The sequence below is a fragment of the Globicephala melas genome, chromosome X, assembly GCF_963455315.2.
Source record: "Globicephala melas chromosome X, mGloMel1.2, whole genome shotgun sequence".
Taxonomy (NCBI): Eukaryota; Metazoa; Chordata; class Mammalia; order Artiodactyla; family Delphinidae; genus Globicephala; species Globicephala melas.
Window position 1 is genome coordinate 119,319,690 of NC_083335.1, and position 16,374 is coordinate 119,336,063.

A 16,374-nucleotide genomic window follows, 5' to 3' on the forward strand; every position below is an offset into this window, starting at 1 on the left:
GTGTTTGTATTTGCACGAAGGGTTGTCCTAACTTGGCGTTTGCTCTTTCTTTTTAGATGATAGGTTGGCCGGAAATGGAGACTTCCGCTGGAGTGATGTGTGACCCGTTGTCACCACCCTCCACCCAATTCGCAGACTTCACAGGGACCCAAACCAACTCGGTATAACTCACTTCTGTTTCTTTCTAATTCTTTTTTTTTTTTTTCCTGTACCGCACAGCATACGGGATCCTAGTTCCCTGACCAGGGATCGAATCTGCGCCCCCTGCCTTGGAAGTTCAGGGTCTTAACCACTGGACCTCCTGGGAATTCCCTGCTTCTACTTCTTAAGCATGGCCGTGTCTCTGCATGCCTGTCCATCGACCACCAGAGGAGGTGCCCCATGGGCTTCTTCACCATCCCGTGACCTTTCTAAATGGTTTTTCCATGGTGTTGTGACGAGTCTCTTTATTTTCGAGGTGGATAGGAGACCTGGTTGTCTATTCACATTTTTTTTCCCTCCTCCATCACTGAGTTTTGTGTTGGTCCTTTGGTCATTCTCTTATATCTTGCTTTAGGAAGACTCAGAAAAGAAAAAGATACAACATCAAAATGGCCTATATGTCTTCCTTAATTTTTGTTAAGTTTTCGGGACAACTTTGCACCCGTGTTTCACGTCACTATTCAAGGATTATGGCTTTCCCTTTCTTTCCCCCCGCTAAATTTACCCGCATGAATCTGGGCTTTTGTCCCCAGGCATCCTCAGAAGATTAAATCCAGACAGACTCTTAATCTCGTTGACAGACCATCTTAGTCAAGTGCTTCCGTAGACATTTGGTCTAAACTAATTGCCCCTCTCTGAAAAGTATTTTTGTTGTTGTTTTAAAATTTTTACTAGAGTTGATTTACAATGTTGTGTTCGTTTCAGCTGTACAGCAAAGCAAATCTGTTATACATACACATAGATCCACTCTTTTTTAGATTCTTTTCCCATATAGGTCATTACAGAGTATTGAGTAGAGTTCCCTGTGCTCTACGGTAGGTCCTTATTAGTGATCTAGTTTATATATAGCAGTGTGTATGTGTCAATCCCAGTCTCCTGATTTGAAACGTTAACCTTTACATCGCATGATAAATGTCAGCATCTCATCTTGTGCAAGAAAAAGCTGGGGGGAAGTTTAGAGTGGCAGAGCACACTCAATTACTTACTTATTTAGCACAACCCCTTCGTTTGGTCTTATTTTCCCAGGAAAAAGAGTTCTCTGTCATTTTGGTTAAGACTGCGGTCCTGTGAAGCCCCCTGCAGACTAACGATGGAACGGTTATGTTTCTAGCAGCCCGTGGAGAGCGCGGAAGGTGGCCCACCTGAGGAAGCCTTGGAGCCACGCCGGGAGCCCCCTGTGGATGTCACCAGGGACCCCAGTCTCCAGGATGCTTTGGAGGTGGTGTCCTCATTGTCTGCCTTGTCCAGCTCTCGTGATGGACGCTGTGCGCTAACTCAGGGGCCGGCTGCGTACACGCACTGGCGTTACCCCCATTTCGAGCCTCGCTTGTGGAGAGAAGAGTCCGCCTGCTTCTCCTGCTGCCTGAGACCCGTTTGTCTTGCGTTTGCCCGCGGTGGTCGGTCCACCCTCTTTCCTGTCCTCTGCTCTGATAATCACGCCCGTTCTCTCTTCAAAAGCTGTTCTGCAGAAGTTAATTGACGTTATGGGGCTGTGCTGTGTTTTCCCGCAAAGTAGGCTTGGAAGTTCATGCACACTGTCTAAAAAGACGAGCGTAAAAGCTGGGAAATTTGGCAGTGGTGGGGGAACCTTTCAATCCAAATCGAGCATGCGTTGATTTCTTCTTGAAGAAGGAAGTGAAAGATGCTTCCTTCGTGACTCTCCGTCTTACAGATGCTCTGGTCTCAAACTTCAGGCTGTGCGATGATGCTTTTAATGATGATGAAATGCTTTCATTTCTCTCTAACCATGATCTTAATAATACCTTTTGGTCTTTTAGAGCAAATACAGCTGTAGAGCTGAGTGTTGGGTGTAGGATGAAAATTCGTGTTGATTTTTTGGATTGTGTTTTTGTCTGTTGAGGCTGCGGTAACAGAAACACCATAGTCTGGGTGGCTTATGAACAATAAGAAATGGATTTCTTGGTGTCTGGTGAGAGCCCACTTCCTGGCTCACAGAGGGTGTCTTGTTGCTGGTTCCTCCCATGGAGGAAGGGGTGAGGGAGCTCTCTGGGGTCTCTCTTCTTTTGAATTTATTTTTTAATTGAGATATAGTTGAATGTGTCCCATTCTTTCCAGAAAGTTTTCATTCCCGGGAACTCACGGAGCCCCAGTCCAAGCGCTCTTAGCGGGGAAACGTGCTGAGCTATCCTGGAAAATATCTTGTTTTCACTCTTGCAGTTTCTTTGAGCAATACGTTGGCAATGTTTCAATAAACTGTGCGGGGATGAGTGTAGAAAGCAGAACCTTATATGTAAAAACTCTTTGAAAGCATCGTGGCAGATAAACAGTGGAGAAAGTGTTGCATGCCTAGTGGATAGAAACAGTAGCATAACTGTCTGGTGTCCAGTACTGTCCACCCCCCAGCCCCCCTTTTGCTGATCTATTTGCGTGCCAACCAAAAGTCAGGGGTGTGTGTGTGTGTGTGTGTGTGTGTGTGTGTGTACACATTTGCGTATTTATAATTTTCCTCATACGTATCCTTTAAGAAGATGGAAACCCTGCCATGGCAAGAAAAGAAAAGATTTAAATTAGTATTGAAATGGTCTTGCCAGGCTGTCCAAAATGTCATACACTTTATTTACACAATATGAACCTTTTCTTCATTTCACGTAGTTTGGTTACACTCAGGGATACAGAACGTGTTTTGTTTTTTTTTTTTAACTTTTAATTTTATTTTGGAGTAGAGTTGATTAACGATGTTGTGATAGTTTCAGGTATACAGCACACTGATTCCATTATACATAGATCGGTATCTATTCTTTTTTCAAATTCTTTTCCCATTTAGGTTGTGATATAATATTGAGCAGAGTTCCCTGTGCTCTACAGGAGGTCCTTGTTGGTTATCCATTTTAATTATAGCAGATACAGAACCTTTTTTTGGTGGGTGGAAAGATTAAGATGATCATATAAGCGTGTGTGAAAGGGTTTAGTGGCTAGACATTAAAACAAGTCTTAGGAACAAGTGGACACAAGTACAATGATAAAGTATAAAATTTCAAAAAAGTCAGACCAACTAAGCATCTTCTTGTGAGAAGGTTGTATTAAATTCAGCGTGTGGTTTGTTCAGAAGCAAAGTGTCAGCACCGTCTCCCTGAGACGTGGTGAGGTTTGTCCGTGGAACCGATTGCTCAGCCAGGTGGATGCCCGGGCCGGCTTTCACTCTCTGACGACGGTTTTTCTAACACCGTCTCCTGTGGGCTTGTCTTCCCTAGGTGGACCTGGCCATCTCCGTCTCTGAGATTTCCATCGAAGAAAAGGCACTGAGTCCCGATGAGGAGCGGAGGAAGTGGGAGGAGGGACGCATCGACTACCTGGGGAAGGATGCGTTTGTCCGGATTCAGGAGAAGCTGGACCGCTTCCTGCAGTGATGGCACCATGGCGTTGGGTGGCCCTGTTCCATGAACGTCTCGAATCCTTTCCAAGGGAAAGACTCTTCCACGATGTGCCTCTCTTTATGGTTGACCAGCTTGCGTGCCTCATGTCAGTCACGTGGTCCATCCAAAACCCAGCTCAAAGGCCTGTGTGACCCCAGCTACCCATGCCTCCTGGGGGTTCCCCAGGAGGTTGCATCTCCTTTACACCTTGTTGGCAAAAGGGAACAGGAATAACCTTCTGGTCAACCCTGGGTCTCTGGTCTTGCTTGAAGGAGCTCAGGATTCTGTCCTGGGCAGGTCCTGCCGTGTCCGTCCTACGTAGGGTTAGATGTCACTGCAGAGTTTCTGTCCCAGTGCCCGTAACACGAGGAGAGGTATTGAGTGCCCTGGGAACCTTTATTCAGTGCCTTGAGACTTTGCAGAATGAAAAGTCCTTCCTGTGAAGATGCAGCAAACGTTCGGATGCCTTGAGTGTGACTCCAGTGTGGACTTTCCCAAGCATGGCTGAGAAACACCACAGCTGTGGTTCCTCTTCAGCAAAAATACCCAAGAGGACTTGCAAGTGCATTGACAGGTGCCCCATGGAGATGTGTCAGAGATATTTGGAAGGAAGATTCCAGCTGGCTTGGGAGAGGTGACCGCTTCCAAACTGGTTGACCTACTGGTGTAGAAGAACCCAGGGTTTACGCTGAGGGGTGTCTGGTGGCCGTGCGCTCACGGTAGCTGGATTTGGTCGAGGCTGTTTCGAGGCAAACCTGTATGCGGCCCAGGACACCAGGCTGCCCTGTGCTGGGTCACACTACCTCACTTCACAGTATGGAGTCACTGTGCTCTCCAAGCCGTGCCAACTCGGTTCTTTCGGGACAGTTCTCCGTTTGATGACACTAGACGCTTTATCCCATGAGAAAGCCTCCCCTCCAAAAGCATCCGGAAATGAATGCGGTATGTTGGAGTTTCTCCCAGGGTCATTGCTGGTTGCCACCGTAGGATAATTAAAGCCGGATATCAGTCGCTGTACTGAAGAGAAGGAAATGTAGTTTTTAAATGTTGGAATGGTTTATCACGCGTGTGCAATTGAAAGTCATGAGTTCATTAGACACAGGTGTGGAAGAAGCTTGAGAGGGCTGTGTTCAAATCCATCTGAGGTCTGGGTGGACTTCTGGGGCTCATTGTGGCATTCACGTGTGTGAGGTGTGAGCTATGGAGGGGTGGTTTCTTTTTATCTATGGGTGAATGATTGGTCGTCTTGGTTGGTTTCACACAGATGATGCTTCAGGGGCTACTTGGAAATAGCCCTAGGGACATAGTCCTTGGGTGGGTTGCATGGGGTGATCACCAACCGTTAGAGTTATCCCATAACTTTGTGTTGGGGAAGGAACGTCTGTGCTCTGAGCCATAGTGTTGGACTAGAAGAAACGGGAGCCTGAGTCTGGCATCCGTGAGAGGAGGGTTCCAGGAGATGAACATCTGAGTCCGGTCCAGCTTCTCTGGAGAAGAGGATTCTCCAGTGCCTATGGTCGATCGCTCATTGGCTAAAAGTGTACGCTTAAAATGGACTTCTGCTGCGCATCCTAGGGTCAGTCCTCACGTTAGTCAAAGGCTAGCACACTGCAATTAAAATTTTAAGACAGCAGTGGGGTCTCCTTCGGATGTGTGTTGGGGTGTGTTCTGAGCCATTGGGATAACACAGGCATGGGACGCCTTCGTCCTGCCATAAACTTAAATAACCAAATGGGTTTTTTCAGAATGGGTGGTAGCAGTAAAATGAGTAGAACTGTTTACTTCTTACCCTCGGAAATCTCATAAGTTCTCTCCAGGCATGCTGCCTACTCTTCTAGCATTGACTCGTCCATTTCACCCATCCATCCATCCATCCACCTATCCGTCATCCCTCTATCCATCCATCATCTATCCATCCTTTCATCCATCCATCCATCCATCATCCCTCTATCCATCCATCGTCTATCCATCCTTTCATCCATCCATCCATCCATCATCCATCTATCCACCCATCACATGGTTTTTTGAGTTCTCTCCAAATGGCAGGCACTCTGACACGTGCTCAATCAATACATGAGAACGTACAAGAACCTGTAAGAACATTTTAACGACGTCTAAGTAATATCCATCCAAGAGGTGTACTACGAGGTTATTTCCTGAAGAATGCCAGTGCCAGGATTCGGGCCGTGTAATGTCAGGACTGCAGAGTGAACATAAGTTGAATCCTTGAGAGATGTGATTTGACCTATACTATCACTAATATTTTGGTACATAGGAGTTTTTTTTAAAAAAAACACATTTAATTGTTCTAGAAATATTATCCAGTTATTTTGGGGCAGGATGAAATGGCAGGTGAAGAAAAAGCATTTCCAGAGGTATTGACCTGGCCGGCTGGATTAAGGTGTGTAGATTTACAGGAACACAGCAAGTATTTTTGTTATTCAAGGTCACTTGGTCACATCCTGGCGCTGAATGCACAGGAGTCATCCTAATGCTGCTGAGTTTCGGTGTGGAAATGCGAACAACTTGAACTAAAATAGGGTTTCTTTTAGCCACCACACCTGAATTAGGAAAAGTAGACCAATTCTCCTTCCCGATTTCATAGATCTCTGCCCTTTAGAGGACCATGCCATTTTTACCTTAGTGTCTTAAGGTAATGTCTTATATACCACTACTGTCTTAGTATTTTTGGTTGTTCGGGTTTTTTTTTTGAAATTTATTTATTTTATACAGCAGGTTCTTATTCGTTATCTGTTTTATACATATTAGTGTGTACATGTCAATCCCAATCGCCCAATTCATCCCACCACCACCACCCAACCCCCGCTTTCCCCCCTTGGTGTCCGTACGTTTGTTCTCTACGTCTGTGTCTCTCTTTCTGCCCTGCAAACCGGTTCATCTGTACCATTTTTCTAGGTTCCACATATATGTGTGAGCATACGATATTTGTTTTTCTCTGACTTACTTCACTCTGTATGACAGTCCGTAGACAGCACCGATTGTTAACCAAGGTAATGAGCAGAGAATCAGCAAGTTTACTATAATAATCAAATTGTATGATTTAAAAAAGGGGGAAAATGGGAAGGAAATCGCAAAAAGAGGTGGCATATGTATACATATAACTGCTTCACTTTGCTGTACAGCAGAAACTGACACAACATTGTAAAGCAACTATATGCCAATTAAATTTTTTTTAAAGTTAAAAAAAAACACAACCTAGCACTGGACTGTCGCCAGAACAAACCGCTAATGGGGGACAGAAAGATGGGACTTGATGTCACGTAGACACTCACACGGCTTGGGGATGGGGACAGACATTCAGAACACGGAACAGGATGGGCTAGTGCACAGCACGGTGATGAAAGCTGACGATACTGTATTACGAACTCGGAAGTCGCTAGGAGAGTAGATCTTAAAAGTTCTCATCACCAAAAAGAAAGGGCAACTATGTGACCTGGTGGAGGTGTGAGCTCATGCTTGGTGGTGACCGTTTGGCGAGATTTATAAACATGAAATCAGGGCTTCCCTGGTGGCGCAGTGGTTGAGGGTCCGCCTGCCGATGCAGGGGACGCGGGTTCGTGCCCCGGTCCGGGAAGATCCCACATGCCGCGGAGCCTGCGCGTCCGGAGCCTGTGCTCCGCAACGGGAGAGGCCACAACAGCGAGAGGCCCGCGTACCGCAAAAAAAACAACCCATGAAATCAGGACTTCCCTGCTGGTCCAGTGGTGAAGACCCCGAGCTTCCAATGCAGGGGGCGCAGGTTGGATCCCTGGTCAGGGAACTAGGGTCCCACATGCCATGCAGTGTGGCCTAAAAATAAATAAATGGATCACAGAGTTTCAAAAGTAAATAAATACATGAAATCATTATGTTGCAGCCTTCAACTTACACCATGTTTGCACGTCAATGATAATAGAGCTGGGGAAGAAAGAAGAAACAAATCACACGCATTGGTCTCTGGTGGGTCCCCCACCATGTTTGGGCTTGACACCCCCAGTCTGCGTGATACATGCACGGATTTCCTGGTGGGGTTAGTTAACTCTGCCGGCTTGTTGCTGCTTGTTATGCGAAATAACTTTTCTAGAAGGCCACTCCTTGGTATCAACAAAACGCACAAAAATATTTCTCTGGCCAAGTGCTTTGTAGGAAATGTTGAAAGACATGCCCTTTTAGAGCAGTTTCTCAAGGACTTTTTTTTACCCCCTGCCTTTTCCCGTAAGTTCTTGGAATGAGTCCTTTACTAAGTCATCCAAGAACTATTTTTCGATTATTTACTGTTCAAGGAACCAGGAACCTCTACAAGAGATTTGTAAAAATATAACCTTGGCAGTTTGGGAAAAGACAGTAGGAAAACAAGTTGGGAAGAAACCCTTATACTGCTTCCTTTTCAAAGCAATCTGCTCTGGTAGGTGTCCTTCTAAGAGACAGAAGAGGAGAGACACAGACACAGAGGAGAAGCCCCAGGAAGACAGAGGCAGAGACGGGAGGGATGCGGCCACAAGCCCAGGGACGCCTGGAGCCCCCAGAAGCTGGAAGAGGCGGGAAGGACCCTCCCCTGGAGCCTCTGGAGGGAGCGCGGCCCTGGGACACCTTGACCTCAGACGTCTGGTCTCCAGGATGGGGGAGGACGGACTTACAGTGTTTAAAGCCTCTGGTTTGTGGTCATTTATTACAACCACCCCAGGAAACTAATACACACACTCTGTCAGCCTGTCTAGATCTCAGCTCTTCATCAAGACTGTGTCCTCCTCCAGAAAAGCTTTTCTAGACCTTCCAGGTTTCAGTAGTGGGCCAAGACCAGTATAGAGAGCGCCCAGTATTGGGGACCAGATGTGTGCCAAGCGTTTGATGTCCCTGATTATTTCATCTTCCAATACCCCGGGCATGGGCACCTACGATTTCCCGTAAGGGTCTGACCAAGTGCAAAGGCAACGCCTTAGAGAAAGGATGGTCTTGTCAACAAATGATGCTGAGACCACTGGACATGCATAGGCGCAATGATACAGCTTGATAGAGGACTCTTAGAACGCTTGGGTGGGTCTTCTTGAGCTGCCATAACAAAGCACCCCAGACCGGGTCCCTCAAACAACAGACATTTACTTCCCCCTGTCCTGGAGGCTGGAAGTCCGAGATCCAGGCGTGGGTAGGGTTGGTTCCTCCTGAGGTGTCTCTGTTGGGCGTGTAGATGGCCGTCTTCTCCCTGTGTCCTCACAAGCAGAATTGAGGACATCTGAGCAAGAAGGATGGATGGCACCCATGCCCGTATTCTGGTTACCATGGTTACTCTATTACTAGCGCTGTATGGTTGAGGGGAAACAGGTAAAGGGCACATCGAAGCTCTGGTGTTATTTTTATTTCCTACAACTGCACGTGAATCTATAATTATCTCAATGTAAGAAAGTTTATAAAAAGAAAATAGCTGTATACATCTCATGCTATAGTGGCATCAACTGAACTTGAGTTTCAGCGATGAACCCAAAGACATCATGATGAAGAAACAGAACAAGAAATTTGCACCCAAGACTGCTTGCTTCCAAACTCATATTTTTAACCACCCTGGAAAAAAAATAATAAAACCCAGTGGATGAGGGTTCTGATTTCTCCATATTCTCACCAACACTTGTCATTTTTTTTTTTTATTCTAACCATCCAACTGGGCGTGAAGTGGTATCTCACTCTGGTTCTGATTTGTAGTTCTCTAATAAGTAACGACGTTGAGCGTCTTTTCATGTGCGTATTGGCCATTCCTGTCATCTTTAGTAAAATATCTGTTGACATCTTTTGCCCATTTATTAGATCATTTGTCTTATTTTTAAAAAATTTTTATTGGACTAGAGTTGATTTACAATGTTGTGTTAGTTTCAGGTGTACAGCAAAGTGAATCAGTTGTACCTATACATATATCCACTCTTTTTTTCTTTTTTTCATTTGTCTTATTATTGAGTTGCATTCGTTTGCGAATATTTTCTCCCAGTCTGCGGTATATCTTTTCATTTTCTTAATGAGTGCTTTGAAATTTGATAAACTCTAATCCACCCCGACAGATCAGGCTTTTGCTACCTTATCTAGAAAATTCCTTCCTAACCTAAGAGGACAAAGATTCTCTCCTAAGTTTTCTTTGGCAAGTTTTGTCGATGTGTCTCTTCTGTGTGGGTCTCTGGTGCATTTTGAGCTCATTTCCGTGCACGGTGTGATAAGGAGCTAACTTTGTCCTTTCACATATTTTGAAAATCCAATTATGTCAACACCGTCTGCTGAATCCTCCACTGCGTGTTTTAACAGGCTGCCAAAGCTCTGTGAAATTTCCCTAGTTTGGACATTTGAGTGGGTTCCCCAGACCCTGCAGAGCATACTCACACTCCTGCAAAGCTTTCCTTTAGAGGTATTAATGGGGGAAAAAAAGCACAACCTAAAAGGTGAGAATTATGCTTTATTCCGTGGACTTTGTGAGGACGGAATCCCTGGACACAGGTTCTCAGATCGCTCTGAAGGACTGTTCCCAAGAGGTCCGGGAGGAGCCTGGATAGATAGGAGATTAAAAATAATAATAATAATAATAATAATAATAATCCCAGATAGCTGACCATGAAAAGATGACTGCTAATTAAAGAAAAACAGACATCTCAAGTGCGTGAATGTAGCGCTTTTCTGTGTGTGGGGAGATGCAAGAGTCTGGGCTCACGGAAACCATCCTTCTGATGTGCTCCTTAAGTCTCTAAGGCCAGGGTCCTGTTGTTCTCCACCCTGAATCCCCACCGTCGGGGGCGCTACAGAGGCTGAGGGCTGCAACATCCTTTGTTTCCTGAGAAGGCAGGTGACATTCTTTGCCCCCAGAGGCGGAGGAGACGGGGCAGGAAGACAAACGTGCAAGCCGGCCAGTAACGGGGGGGGGGGGGTAGGGGGTGGTGGGTGGTGGTGGTCAGGAACAGCCCGTGCACAAGCGCCCCACTGCCCTGCCCGTGGACAGGGCTCTGAGAGCGAGTGAGCTTTCCAAGGGGCTCAGGCAGACCCTTGCTCGGGCTTCCCTGGTGGCGCAGTGGTTGAGAGTCTGCCTGCCGATGCAGGGGACGCGGGTTCGTGCCCCGGTCCGGGAAGATCCCACATGCCGCGGAGCGGCTGGGCCCGTGAGCCATGGCCGCTGAGCCTGTGCGTCCGGAGCCTGTTGCTCCGCAATGGGAGAGGCCACGGCAGTGAGAGGCCCGCGTACCGCAAAAAAAAAAAAAAAAAAAAAGGTAAGGCCCAGAGACGGGCGGGATGCATGAGTGATCACACAGCTACCCCGAAGCACGGCGGGGGTGGCCAGAGAGCTGGGGGTCTCGGGGCTCCGTCTCCTGTCTGGACCCCTGTCCCCCTGACCATTTGCAGGCTATATGGTCACGTCCAGCATCACCTCACTTCTAGGCAAGGAGGGAGAGCCTGTGTCGCTATCACAAACCCAAATTGAGTCACCAGGCTCTCAAACCCTACCCTCGCCTGCAGACGAAAGCGCGAAGTGTTTAACCACAGCCAGAGGATACCTGTGGACCCACGTCGCCACGGAATCCTCCAGCTGTGCTCCCTCCGTGAGGGGTGCCTCACTGTCTGATGATTTAGGACAAAGGTCAGCAATTGATGGACAAATCTGACCCTGGGTCTATTTTTGTAAGTCCCTCTGGAGCGAAGAATGGTTTTCACGTTTTTTTCAAGAGTTGGACAAGATAAACAGAACAAAAAGACGGATATGTAAGGCGGACCTTATGTGGTCCACGCAGCCGACCAGAGTCCCGTGTGGCCCCTCACGGAAAAGCACTGCTGACCTCGACCCCTGGATTTGGAACAAAAAGGTCTTCCAGCGTGTTTGGTACGTATTTCTGACACATACCTGGCTGCCAGAAAGAATTAGATGGGACTGACTTACAAGAGGAGAATGGCTTACACCGGAAGGGTGAAGGATTTCATAGCAAATCACTGAGAGGTGAAGTTAAGGATGGTGTCCTGGGCGTGGCGTCCTCCTGCCTTGAAACCAAAGGTAGTTTCTCTAATCCAGGTGAGTTGTACACCTGTCACCTTACGAGCTTGTGTTGGCAGAATGCCTAGACAGGGTGTGCCCTGCTTGCAGACGGGCTGGTGGGGCTGGTGGTGGATGGAGGACCAAGCGAGTCAGTAGGTTGTGGAAGAATGCCAACACACCTAGTGGACGATGCTCTTGGGGTCTAGCCCCACAGCTGGACGAGGCATGCAGCAACGCCCGTGGCCAGTGGCCTCAGGGTTTTCCTCAACGAATCAATGACTTAAATGAAGACAATCCCAGGACTTCCCTGGCGGTCCAGTGGCTAGGACTCTGCGCTTTCACTGCAGGGGACACAGGTTCGATCCCTGGTCGGGGAACTAAGACCCCACAAGCTGCACTGTGCGGCCAAAAAAATACCAAAACAAATTAAGAGAACCTCCTTGCTGGCTATAGGGCGCCCCCCGGACCCTGCTCCCAATGTGCCTGCATTTGGGGTAGAAAGAGACAAACTACAGACATAAAATCACAGAGACTGTTTCTACAGGTGGTGCTGGGCAGTCAGACCCAACATCTTGGCGGTTTTCAAGGTCAATCCAAACCCACTGGCCACAGAGGGGTCGACTTGGATCTAAATTGTTGCTTGCTTTGGTCAAAAGCTAGGAGATGATGTTCCAACGGAAGGGTTTCCTTGATGTAAAACAAGATAGTGGGACCCTAGGACCAGCCATTGTACTCCTGGTTTCTACCCGAGACATGAAACAAGCTGTGTCCACACAAAGATTTGTACAGGAAGGTTCGTAGCAGCATTATTGCTCAGAGTGAAAAAGTGGAAAGAACCCAAATGATCCATCAGCGCAGGAATAGATTCCAAAGTGTGTCGTTCCCATAGCAACCAAGATCCCCAATGCCAAGATCATCTACCATTGTCAGTAGAATATTCGGTTTAAACGCATTCGCTGCTTTGAATTCTCAAGTCCTCAGAAGCAAACACACAGTGAGTAGAACCGCCAAAGAATCCCTGGACAGAAAAGAAAAAACAAAAAACGCAGAAATAAACGTCTCTCCCTTGTAATGAAAAGTCGGCCTTTCAAACCAGGTTGCTGGGAAGGTGTGTGTATTTTTCCACTATATTAGGATTTAACAAAGGACGGCCTCCAGCTTTTGAATTCTTTGGTCCCAAAGACTGCCTAATCCCACGCGCCGCAGGAAAGTTGAACGCGCTAGCTTTTGGTTTTGAAGGTCCTGGTCGGCCCAGATTCGGTTTATTTCACTGAATGCATGCAGGCCTCCACCTTCCCATCGCTGTGTAAGTAAATTCTCACTGCAGGACGGGCGCGCCTTTCCCGCGTCTCCGCTGCGCTCCGGGGACGGGTCGCGGCCGGACAGCTGGAGAGGGGAGGGGGCGCCCAGGGGCGGACGGCGCGTATCCTGGAGGGTTTGGGGAACACCGCCACCCTTCCGGGGGAGGCGGGGGGGGCTGTCCCAGTGCAGGAGGGGGAGGGGACACGCCGGCGCTCGGGATGGATGTGGGGGGGGCGTGGCAAGAGAATATAGAAAGGAGGATGTGGTCGCGCTGGGGGGCCGCCTGGAGGAGGGAGCCTAATGGGTGGCGCCCTAGTGAGTGTGGGAGGGGACGAGGCCGCGCCGGGGGGGCGGGGACCTGGGGGTTGGACCGGAAGTGTATGGAGAGCGGGGGGAGGGGAAGGGGAGGGGAGAGGACCTGGGGGTTGGACCGGAAGTGTATGGAGAGCAGGGGAGGGGAGGGGCGGGGACCTGGGTTTGGACCGGAAGTGTATGGAGAGTGGGGGAGGGGAGGGGCGGGGACCTGGGGGTTGGACCGGAAGTGTATGGAGAGCGGGGGGAGGGGGAGGGGGGAGGGGGAGGGGAGGGGAGGGGAGGGGCCCGCTCTCTGCCGGGGCGTGGCTCGCCAGGTCCCCTTCCTCTTCGCGGCCCGCCCTCTTTTGTTCCTTTCCCTTCCGGGCTCCTCGCCACCCCCAGCACCCCGTTTCGTGGGGCGAGCACTGCCCGCCTGTCCCCAAGCGCTTTCGTCCCGCGGGTGTACAGGCCAGAGAGCCGGCCTCCAGCTGCCTTTTGGTGACTCCCGTGCCCCCAGCCCCAGGATCCAGTAGGCACCGGGGCGCAGGGTCCCGCGCACCTGGCGGTGGGCGCGGCGCGTCCCGTGTGCTCCGTGGGTGCCCTGGCCGAGCGCAGCCTGGAGTGCAGGACTTGGCCGCGAGTGCTCCGTGTCCTGGGCCCGCCCACGAGATCCGGGGTGTGGCGTCCTCTCCCTCCCTAATCCGCTTAAAGTCCTGGGGCCTCCGGGGAATTGCTCTGGTAAACAAGTTTTCCTGGGTGGCTTTCTCGGGGCGGGCACTCCCAGGAGACTGGGGCCAGGAAGGAGCCGATTAATTCTGGCCGGGGCTGGGCTCGGTGAGCACACCCCACCCCCCCCGGTCTTCCGCCTGCAGGCTGGCCATCAGGATGTGAATCCAGACTCACGAGGGTCCAGGATGCCAGCCTTCTACTCTATGGGAGAGGCGTTTAAATGTGGTAGCCTCGTTGGCCCCTCAGCCGACTTTCTGTGTGTGCGTCTGCGGGCCCGTGGCAGTTTGCCTGGTGGTCAGTGTTTACCAGATGGGCATTGGAAATCCGTGTTAACCAAAAGCCTGGGGCGTAACGGGGTGTTGGAATTTACAGAAATGGGGCTGGAGATTCTGTTTGGAGCAGAGACCTTTGCCTTTTCATGGGTAGATTTAGTTGGCTTGTTTTTGACGGGGTGATGGCTTTAGCTGGATTCATTCTTGGCCGTTGTTTATTGCAGGCGCTTTTATCAGTGGAGGACTTCTGGGGAAATACCACACAGATTGAGGCCTGGAGGGAGGGGCAGGAAGCCAGGAGCCCAGGAGTAGCTTTGCATAGAATTTGGCAAGGGTGGAGACCAGATTTGATCCGTTGAAGAAATTCTGCATTGGAGGCAGTCAAGATTCCCCAAAACTGTGCAGAACAGGAGCCCTGGGGACACTTGGGCCAAGTACCCAAACAAAATACAGGCTGTCCTGAGGGTTTTGGAATGGCAAAGAGGGATGGGGGTCAGGGAGCTGCTGCCCCGAGAAGTACTATTTGGGGGAGGTTGCATAAGCAGGTAAGAAGGAACCAGGCATGGCTTTGTTGACATAAGAGAAGCCATTTTTGGCCTGAGCCATTTTGGGATCTAAGCCTGGCCACTATGCTTGCCCTTGAACAGGTCTTAGTAATGAATGATTTTTTTAAAAAATTAATTTTTATTGGAGTATAGCTGATTTACAGTGTTGTGTTAGTTTCTGCTGTACAGCAAAGTGAATCAGTTATACGTATACATATACCCACTCTTTTGGATTTCCTTCCCATTTAGGTCACCAGAGAGCACTGAGTGGAGTTCCCTGTGATATACAACAGGTTCTCATTAGTTATCTGTTTTATACATAGTATCAATAGTGTATATATGTCCATCCCAATCTCCCAATTCATCCCACACCCCCCTTTCCCCCTTGGTATGCATACGTTTGTTCTCTATGTCTGTGTCTCTATTTCTGCTTTGTAAATAAGTTAATCTGTATCTTTTTTCTAGATTCCACGTTTGTTTTTCTCTTTGGGACTTACTTCACTTTGTATTACAGTCTCTAGGTCCATCCATGTCTCTGCAAATAGCAGAATTTCATTCTTTTTTTATGGCTGAGTAATATTACATTGCATATATGAACCACATCTTCTTTATCCATTCTTCTGTTGATAGACATTTAGGTTGCTTCCATGTCTTGGCTATTGTAAATGGTGCTGCTATGAACATTGTGGGGGGGGGGGTACATGTCTCTTTTGAATTGTGGTTTTCTCTGGCTATATGCCCAGGAGTGGGATTGCTGGATCATATGGTAGCTCTATTTTTAGTTTCTTGAGGACCGTCCCTACTATTCTCCATAGTGGCTGTATTAATTTACATTCCCACCAACAGTGTAGGAGTCCCTTTTGTCCACACCCTCTCCAGCATTTATTGTTTGTAGATTTTTTGATGATGCCCATTCTGACCGTGAGGTTATAACCTCATTGTAGTTTTGATTTGCACTTCTCTAATGATCATTAATGATCTTAAGGGAACCAAAGAGCCAGCTGTTCTCAGGCAAGAGAAGGAACAGTAGCAAAGATCACAAACCAGTGGTGACGCCTCCCAGTTCTGCTTCAGTGGGGATTAGCCTGAAGCCTCAACCACCAGATCCACTGGGACCTAAAGGAGGAGGAGGATACTGACCTTTTCTGACCCTGTGACTTCAGTCAACTAAAGCTTAGACTCTGTGGACCTTGGCCCCAGTGCAATGCTGAATTCTCCCCTGCTCCAGCCCCTTCATGAATATGCATGTACCACCCAAGCGTTTCCCCCGCCCCCGCCATGAATATACATGTACCCTGAGATTAAAGCTTCCCCAGTTTTGCTGTTCGGGAAACACTGCTTTGGGAAAGGGCCCCTGTGTTCTCCCTACTTGCCGCAGATGATAAATCCTTCTCCTGATTGTGGCTTGGTTGTGTCTTTGGCTGCACACCCACCAAGAGGCGACCCCAGTTTTCGGGTCACGGTCCTGGGGTCTGGCCTTGATCTTATGGGTCTGAATTCACTTTAAGGAATGCAAAGACTCTAGTGGCTTCAAAGTATCAGGGACAAGGGTGTGGATGGGTCTGGGAGGGAGGTGACAGAGCACAGCTCCTATTCAGTGGCATGTGGGATCCTCCCAGACCGGGGCGCACCGTGTCCCCCGCATTGGCGGGCGGAATCTCAACCAC

General features: G+C 48.8%; 1 protein-coding gene across 12 annotated transcripts in view; it reads left to right on the forward strand.

Moving 5' to 3' along the window:
* GYG2 (glycogenin 2) overlaps positions 1–16,374 on the forward strand; it is a 56,922-nt gene that overhangs the window by 26,891 nt on the left and 13,657 nt on the right. For 6 of the 12 annotated variants that reach the window (XR_009560786.1, XR_009560788.1, XR_009560789.1 and 3 more), the window contains exons 8-10: positions 57–161; positions 1,313–1,420; positions 3,414–4,517. Coding sequence is in view for 5 of the 12 variants with exons in the window: in XM_030837289.2 (XP_030693149.1) it covers positions 57–161; positions 1,313–1,420; positions 3,414–3,569 (369 nt within the window). In the remaining 7 variants the exon portion in view is untranslated. The other 6 variants (XR_009560791.2, XM_030837289.2, XM_030837283.2 and 3 more) reach the window with 6 other exon arrangements.